The sequence below is a fragment of the Arachis hypogaea genome, chromosome 3 (genome assembly GCF_003086295.3).
Source record: "Arachis hypogaea cultivar Tifrunner chromosome 3, arahy.Tifrunner.gnm2.J5K5, whole genome shotgun sequence".
Lineage (NCBI taxonomy): Eukaryota > Viridiplantae > Streptophyta > Magnoliopsida > Fabales > Fabaceae > Arachis > Arachis hypogaea.
The window spans coordinates 117618039-117627368 of NC_092038.1; the positions used below are offsets into that span (position 1 = coordinate 117618039).

The 9330-nt window shown below is 30.6% G+C and overlaps 1 protein-coding gene across 1 annotated transcript; it reads right to left on the bottom strand.

The window, feature by feature from the left end:
• Positions 1–2018: 2018 nt before the first annotated feature.
• On the bottom strand, positions 2019–3782 carry LOC112791036 (uncharacterized). The gene is made up of 3 exons (XM_025833716.3): positions 3172–3782; positions 2963–3092; positions 2019–2880 (listed from the first exon to the last, which is right to left on the bottom strand). Exons 1-3 carry the CDS (start codon positions 3302–3304, stop codon positions 2268–2270), a joined length of 876 nt encoding a protein of 291 aa, XP_025689501.1. The 5' UTR covers positions 3305–3782; the 3' UTR covers positions 2019–2267.
• Positions 3783–9330: the final 5548 nt, after the last annotated feature.

Here is a 9330-nt window from a genome sequence, read left to right on the forward strand (position 1 = left end):
AGATTTAGACCAAACCACAATAATCGTGGAGAGAGAGAGTTCCTTCCAATCGTGGAAGGCTCACGTGGATACGAAAACGAAAGAATTAGGTGGGTGATGCGAGTAACATGCGACTTAGCTCCTAAACCTTCTAGAACACCTAATTGCCTCTTTATATTAGTCCTCGCAATATAATAATATATATCTGGGAACTCAAATTCTGACACGTCCCTATGATTAGTATAAGGTAATATAGTAATTCAGAAGTGTCCACATAGATAAACTTATAGATTAATGTATCATACTTTAGGATCATAATGGTTAGCTGCATGATATAGGTGACAGCTACCTTTCAATATTAATTAAAGAAAGTAATTTTTATATACTTGCTATACATTAAGATTGGAGGAAAATGTGGAAGGGAGTGAGAATTTATGAGAAAAGACAGAGGGGTAGGTGAAATTGGTGACGTGAGCTCCATCTACACACGTACCTAACCTGCTCAGTGTTCAATGTAGATGTCTCATTCATTTTCATATGCATGTTTGATGTTTTTACTATGTCTCTTAATTTGAATTTCATATTTTAATTTTCCTTTGGTGCAATTATCAATTTATCATATATGTTCCGTTATGTTTTCTCTCTCATAGTCTCATTCATGACCCATACTCCCATAGGCATAAAGGTAAGGTAATTAAGGGGGCTAAGGGCAGAACATACGTGGCCCCACTCCTCACCAAACACCCTCTTTCCTCTTCAATAAATCACACATCCCCCTTCTTCAATCAATCTTATTTTTTTGTCTTCTCTCTCTCAAAATTTGGGTGGTTACTAACATTCTGCCCAACCACATGACCAGAGTCACTTTTCTACCTTCATTTATATTATTAAAATAAAATATAAATATTTTGTTAAATAATAGATAGCTCTATTCTACGTGTAAACATAACGAAATACTAACATTTAGTTAAGATAAGAGTTTAATAGGATTCTATCTATACAAAAGGCAGAGTGACTAGAAATATAAAATTATATGCCAAAATTAAGACCAGGACGTCTTCACTCTGAAGTTCCAAGCTCGAAATTAATCTTTATATGTATTGGAAGGATAAATGGTCTAATTACTAATCAATTAATTAGTTTTATAATTTTTAAATTAAATATCTGAGATATGAGTTGTTTTGGTTATTCTACAACTTGTTGAACTACAAAGATATTAAATAAAAAGAATTCAATTTATCATGGACCAAGTCTGGTCAAGGACTTCAGCGTATAGGTGACCAATTGACCACTTTCACCGATCAATATAGCAATATTTGAAAATATTAAAAATTCTGAATAAAGTAAGCTACATAAAAATGCATGGATCGATAGTACTATTTAGCATTTACGATAGTTTACCCCAAGGTATAAATACATGAGTACATCGCATATGGTAAACAATGAAAAAATTAAGCAGCAAGTCAGCAACCACCCGAATATGTGCTATCAGAAGGGGAAGCAAGCGGGTTAACAATCTAGTCAATAGAAGAGTAGGTTAATGATGAAGGTTGAGTAATTCCTTCCTTCTAGATAATAAGAAAAACCCTAACATTAACCAAACTTGTTTTAAGATGGTTACATTAAAAAAAGAAAAAGTTTAAATTACTTTAACTCATATATTTTTTTTTATTTATCATCAATAATAAAGTTGAAAATTTCAAATGTTTTTAATTGTTTTCAAGAGAAAAATTTAAAAACCAATAAAACTTATTATTTTTGGCTAAAAATTTAGTTATCAATCTAATTCTTTTAATTTATTAATTTAACAATATATTTTTAATTTATATTTTTAAATATTATTAATTAATTACTGACAAAAATAATAAATTATATTGATCCTCTAATATTTTTATATTTTTAATTCTATTTTTTCTAATAATAATATAATTAAAATTAGATGTTTGTAAAAAAATTAATTATTTTTACCATGGAAACTTTACATTTGCTTATAATTGAGAATAAAATGGTATTTTTTAAAGCTTAATAAATCCAAAGAATAAAGATAAAATAAATAATATATACTAAATAGCCTCAACAAAAATCATGTGAAAATTTCTCAAAGAAGGGGGTTTCGAAATCTACAACTACTGGTCGTCCTTGCTGACTGTCAATAACTGTCGCAACAACATATCACATGGAATAAACCACTCCAACTCCATTCCATATATTAAACTCTCTAACTCCCCCTCCCCAAAAAGAAATGTTTCTCTCTATATATTTATATATCTATTTTATGAACTAATTAATTAGCTTGTAAATTGAAATCTGTTATACACATTATTATCATTACTACTATTATTCGAAGCAGCACCAGCACTTCCAGTAGCAGCACCAGGCTGGGCTTTGCAGGCACAAGGTTGGTTATTACTTTTTTGAAACCCTAGAGTTTGACACATACAAAAGGAATAAGCAGCTTGTAGTTGTTGACGGTGTCGTTTTGGGTTTTGTGTGTGGATTATGGAAGAAAGAGGAGAGGGAAGGCCTAAGGAGAGGTCCAAGTTGAGTTTAGGATATGCTTCTAACTCCGTTGTGACGCCACTGCTGCTGTTTGAATCTTCATCACCCCCTCCTGATGAGTAGTAGTCTGTTCCATCAGTATTATTATTCTTGGCACAAGCAACACCAAATAGACGAAAATTGATGCTGTTGTCGTTGTTGTTTGTGGCCGTAGGTGGAACTGTTGTTGTTGGTGGTGGTGGGGTTATTGTTTTGGTGGAAGGTGCGGGTGCAGCGTTGAGTGGTTGATGGGTTTGAGGGTCAATTCCACGGCTATAAAGTTTACGCTTTATGTGGGTGTTCCAGTAGTTCTTTATCTCATTATCGGTTCTTCCCGGTAACCTCGCTGCTATTAGAGACCATCTGACAAACAATTCAAGAAATCACGTATCAATTTACATCATCTATCTTTGATTCTATATCTATATATGATGAAGGAACTTACTTGTTACCGAGTAAGCTGTGGAGGTTGATGATGAGCTCGTCTTCTTCGTCAGTGAAGTTGCCTCTCTTGAGATCAGGCCTTAGGTAATTTATCCATCTCAGCCTGCAACTCTTCCCACACCTAAGCAACCCTGAATACAAACACAATATATATCGTCATGTATTTTGTGTGAGGAGGATATATATGGCAAATTAAAGAATAACACGTACCTGCAGCTTTGGGAAGGGATCTCCAACAGCCTTCGCCATGAAGCTTGATGTAGTTGATGAGGCGCTCATCTTCCTCTTTGGTCCAAGCTCCTTTGTTTGTGTGCTCTTTCTCACAACAAGGAGATCTACCCATGTGTATATTGCTAGAGAGAGAGAGAGTGTGTGTGTGTGGGAATGGAACCTGAAACTTGTTGAGAGAAAGAGAGAGAGAGAAGAGGAAGAAAGTGATTGGGGACAAAAGAGGGTAGGAAGGGAATATAAATGGGAGGTGGTGGAGAGAGAGGGGGTGCAATTGACTCGGGTACCTTCTTTTTCTCTTTCTCAAAGAGAGAGAGAGAGAGAGTATTTGACCGAGTTGGTGAGAAAGACGAGTGGTTACAATTAAGTTTGTGCTTCAATTGGGTAGGTAGCTCTACTTTTCATGTCTCTCAACTTCTCTCCTTCTTTTTCATCTCCGTCCCCCACACCCCCTCTTTTTCCCATATTTGCACTTCTACCCCTCATCTTTCTTCTTCATTTCATTGTGTCCTTCTCTTCCTAATCATTTTTTGCCTACGTCACAACGGTTGTCAACAGTCGTGTCTCGGCTTCCAATTACTCTTATTAGAGACACAATATCTGTTAAATGGATATATAACTTATAACGGTTGCTCCTCTTTTTCATTTCTATATTAGTTAGTTACTACTGTTAATAGAATTCTCACGCTGAATATATATATATATATATATATATATATATATATATATATATATATATATATATGCATTCCGTATTAACTAATGTATTATTCGTTACTGTAGTTGTTTATAAGAAATATTTCTCAATTAAAGCAGTGCAACCAATAATATAGGCCTTCCCCGATTTTATATAATTAATTTTTTAATTTATTCACTATTACTGTAAACAAATTTTCTATAGGTAATAATATTATTATATCAGTAAACATAATTAATTTATAAATTCATCACTTAAAAAATATATAAATATAATTCTATTAGATGATTATGTAAAATTTGTTATAATGTTTAATGTATTAAAATTAAAATAATACGTAGAACATATAGAAAATAAGTATTTTCTTTCATAATAACAAAAATATATATATATATATATATATATATATATATAATTATATAAAATTTGACACCTTCTTATCTTATACAAATTAGTACAAATAAAGAATGGTGATACAAGCCGAGCTAGCGATGGAATCTTGATTATGTTTTCAAAGTCATAATTACTCTCCATAGGTGTTCAAAAGAGAAAGTTTAAATGTCAATACTTTTATTAAAATTTGATTAGTATTTAATTATTAAAAAAATGAGTAATTTTATATTATTATATATAATTTTACATTATTAAAAATATTATTAATAACTAAATAATGACTATAAATTATAAAATTTGTTGATCTTTTAATATTCTTCGTGTTTAAAATTATCCAAGTATAAGTAGTAATTAATTTCAATAAATTGTAGATATCTTTTTCTTTTTAACTTTTTCCTTAACAAAGAAATTTGAAACTATATATTTGATCTTATTGACTTTACTACTTATGTGATGATAAAAATAAACCCTAATTAAGGTTACAATTTAGATATCAGCCATCCCTAAAGATTAATAAAATTGCATAACAACCCTCCCCCTCTTCTCTCTTTCTCTCTCCCTCTTCCTCTCTTCGTTTCTCCACCCTCCTCACAAGTATTCTTATTTTCTGTTAGGCCAATTAGCCAAAAAATGCATTATTGTGGTTTGACTATTGTTACTAATTTGTTAAAGCAGCTTCACTCATGCAATTAGTTTAGTTGGACATGATCTCAGCATAAAATATCACACCGCCTTCGAATAAACGATCTATATTGCAAAGCTTGAAATTAAAGAGAGAGAATATATATAAATAAATAATAATGTCTGAGAAGAAAATAAAAGGCTGTGAAGACCTACCATAGCAAAAGCATGTTTGCCTACATTGCACATTGATTTAGAAGTATCAAATTGGCTATGCGTACCAAGCATTTTCTTTTTTTCGGGTACACTTCCAAATAAAATCGCTTTTATATTTGATGATTCTTTTTCACAACTTTTTATGTTTATGGTCTTCCACCTTTCCACTTTCTTTCTAACTACTTGTTACGTTTTTGTATTTTTATTTCTCTTAATAAATTAAAGATTGCTTCTAGATGCATTCCTCAACTTACTCCACTTACTCTTGTCAATTCGGGTTTGATTTGAGTAACTAACTTCCCCTACCATCCATGATTGAGGGATTAATACTGCTCACCTTTTTTTCTTTCGATTCTTTCACCCAATAATAAAGAATAACCAAATTCAACAAGCACAGCAGCATTGTTCAATTTGGCTCATAGGTCTAATTAAGTGCCTAACCAATCTATGTCTTTATCTTATGTTATTTTGCAATTTCTACTTTTTATTTTATTTAACGATTCTTATTATAGCCATGGAGCCCTAATATTAATAATTCTAATTAATTGGTCGAATATTTATTAATAGTAGTTAAGAATAATAACAATATTGCATGACTAAAGAAAAAAGGAGCAAATTAAACAGTACTATGGCACAAAAGAATCAAGAAATTAAATTGATTCGCCTTTATGGGGGTGGTCCCAACATATATACAATCTTCATTATATTCATGCGTCGTGTTATGTTCTTTCAGTGGATGTTTGTAGAGATGGAAACAGGTTAGATCATATCAGATTTTATCTTTAATAGACTAAATTTATAATATATTTAATTGATTTGTAGTTTGTTATAAAAAAATTTTAAGTATTAAATTTAACTTGTTATTGAGATTGATCTGATTTAAAGTCTGATACAAGACATAATATATATAATTTTTTATTAAAATAAAAAATAAAAATATTAAAAATTATTTATATGTAATATACTAAATTTAATCTTTATAATAATATTTAAATTTTTAAAGTATTTAAAATATAAAAAAATAATTTATAATAAAATATAATAATTTTTTTTTATTATAAAAAATGATTTATATTTTAACAAATTCAAATAAACCTGACAAATCTATTAGGTTATTTTATGAGCTGAGTATAGCCTATTAACAAAATTAAATTTTTAAATAAGTCTGAAATTATTTTATGATTGGCCAGACTAGATTACGGCCACTTGACTTATTTGCACCGTTACTTGAAAGTTGAAACCAAAATCGTTTATGGCAGCAGTAACAGTAGTATGAGTCCATTGCAACATACATCGCATCACATGATACTATATTATTTATATATTTATATTACAACAATAATATATATTGTATGTCACTACATTATGATTATTGTATCTTCTCAAAATTGTAAAAAAATATAAACTAATCTAACATTTTTATCTGGTATTAAATGATGTGTAAATTTTACCAAATTTTTTTGACACATAATGAATGTGTAGATAAAACAAGTTGTTTGAGAAATAGTATTTGTCACTTTCAAAGTTCAACCACATCCAACACAGTTATGTCATTTAGAGCCGGCCATGTCAATTCCTACAAACAGGGTTGGTAAGCCTCACCCTCCAACCTTAGTTTTTTGTTGGTTCTAGAAGCACTGGGTAGCAAGATTGCATTAAATTAAGGGAAAAGAATCTGTGTGGTTGGTGACCCACCTCCTTGCCTCCATGGATTTCCCACCTCATGTATTTCCACTCAAAGTGGCCCCTTCATTCATTACTACTCTGCTCCTATCTAGCTAGCTCCAATCTATCTATCCCATGCTTTTCAACTTCCTCACCTTATTCATTCATATATCCTCTTTCTCAAAGCAATTTCTCCTTCCCTTTTCATCTTTTATTTTAATTATTCTTATCAACTTGAAATCTAATTATCTAATCGTATTTATTTTTTAAAATAATTATTTATACAATTAAAATTTAAAAATAATTATTTTGACTAAGGTAATACCTCAAAGTTCACCAAATTAAATTCATCTTTGTATCTTGCACCAAATCATCACATTTACTTATAAAATTGATTATTGGCATTAGTCTAATAATTCATGACCACGTATGGATTTTTTCTGGGGTGGGACCATGTGAGAAGATTATATTAAGATGGACCCGAAAAAGTGGAGGACCAATATATAATTATGCAGTTGTTCAACGCCATGTGGCATATATTCCATATAATTACCAAAATCATTATATTAATAGCTGAGGCATCCTATCTTGTTTGACTCATTCATCCACGTTGACAAACAAATCCAAGAGTGTGTTTGTTATCTCTGAATGAATAATCAAGTGCCTCTAATTCGAACCTTCCATTTCACTACTCTTGTAACTGCATGTATAGCTATACATTTTACTTTTTTACCCAACACGCAGAATCGGATTCCATTTTGTTGAAACAGATTAGATCAAGTTCGGTCGAATTCAATTTATCATGTGCTGTGATCTGTATACGTGAACCAAGGAAAAAAATGGAGAAGGAAACTCGTATATTTAATTTGTGGATAGTGTATATAATTGTATCCAATCTGGAAGATAGAGGCTTACGTGTAAGTGATGGTGATGTCTCAAAATTTCAAGGCTATACAATTACCTGCCCTAAAATTCACTTGGTCCTTGCCTACATATATCTGTCCTTGAAGTTTAATTATATAAGACAAGAAAAAGGTGTGCGGTCGTCTCATATCAAGAGGCCAATAATTTACATTAATTACACGGTCCTTAGCTCCTTCTTACAAGCGCAAGTAGACTAGTCCATTCATTCAAAGTTCAAACCCTTCAACCCTCTCTCTTCAAAGAAATGATTTTGTGTCAACTCTTTTTTTTCATATTATTTTATCAGAAATGTATATCAGTATAACTTTTCTTTCTCTCCTTTCTTTTATAGCTGGTTAGTTACTCACATCATCTTTTTAATTTTATACTAAAATAGTCAAATAATTTAACTAAATATATTGAATTATCTAATAATCTTTAACTACAAATTTTATATAAAATAAAAATGTCTTTAGTTTGAATAGTTATCACCTATTGCACCGGTTACATAAACCAATGATAAATACTTTTTTATCTCCATACATTACCAACATTTTTTACTCAAAATTCAAGTAATTCCAAAGAATTGCAATGCTCTAAACAAATTAGGCTCAACCCCTAAGCTCCATTAATTGAAATTACAAGAGTAAAAACTGTCAAAATCTAGCCTAATAAAATTGCCGTTCGCTTAAGTTTTTTTTAGAGTAAAGTATTGTTTTTGTCTCTTAACGTTTGGGGTAAGTTTTATTTGTGTCCCTAACGTTTAAATCGTCTTATTTGTATTCATAACGTTTATAAAAGTGATTCAATGTTATCTTACTATCAATTATACTAACAAATCAAATTATATTTTTCAATTATTCTCACTTGAATGTATTCATTTTCAATTATACCACTATTTGTGTTTAGATTCAATTATGTCCCCTAGAAAAATGAATTATGTAAATGTTGTAGGAATTAGTTTCAGCTTTTGATGAACTATTTTTCGGAGTGAATTATCAATTCTATCCCAGACATTTGTATTCTAACTTTAAGAAAAAAATTTTAAAATTCAAACTAAAGCGTTCATGATGTGTAATTGACGGCAGAATAACATTGAATTATTTTTACAAATGTCAGGGATACAAATAGGATGATTTAAATGTTAGGGATACAAATAGGATTTATCCTAAATGTTGGGGACAAAAACGATACTTTATTTTTTTTAAATAAAAAACAAGATGTGACATTTGCAGGGTTTTTTTTTTTTTTTTGGAGAGATTCGGTGACATGCATTCATGATAGCGGCATAGAATTGGTGGCATTCGGCTCTTTAGGGTTTGGAATTGGGACAAACAAACACCCACACGACCCAACCGCAATTAATGAGCCTTGATCTGGGCTTCAACTCTGTTCACCACTTCCCACACCAATGGATTGAAATTAAATAACTCCAAGGCCCATCGTTCTCTATCAAATTTAATTTCGGAAAGGCTTAAGTGGCTAGTAATATTGCTAATTATGAACTTGATCAGAAAAAAAAAATTGTAACTTGTTAACTGATCTAAATAAAGCATAGCTCTAAAACTAGTCTCAATCATATTTGTAAGCCCTAGATAACCTTTTATATGAACTATATTTTTTTTTTAAATTAAGGTCTATTCAAC

Excerpts from the sequence above, each read along its gene's own strand:
- LOC112791036 (XM_025833716.3), bottom strand. The coding sequence starts at position 3,304 with ATGGGTAGATCTCCTTGTTGTGAGAAAGAGCACACAAACAAAGGAGCT. Across the intron at positions 3,093-3,171 it reads ATCCCTTCCCAAAGCTGCAG|GGTTGCTTAGGTGTGGGAAG; the intron begins GTACGTGTTATT and ends GTTTGTATTCAG. Across the intron at positions 2,881-2,962 it reads CACAGCTTACTCGGTAACAA|ATGGTCTCTAATAGCAGCGA; the intron begins GTAAGTTCCTTC and ends ATTGTTTGTCAG.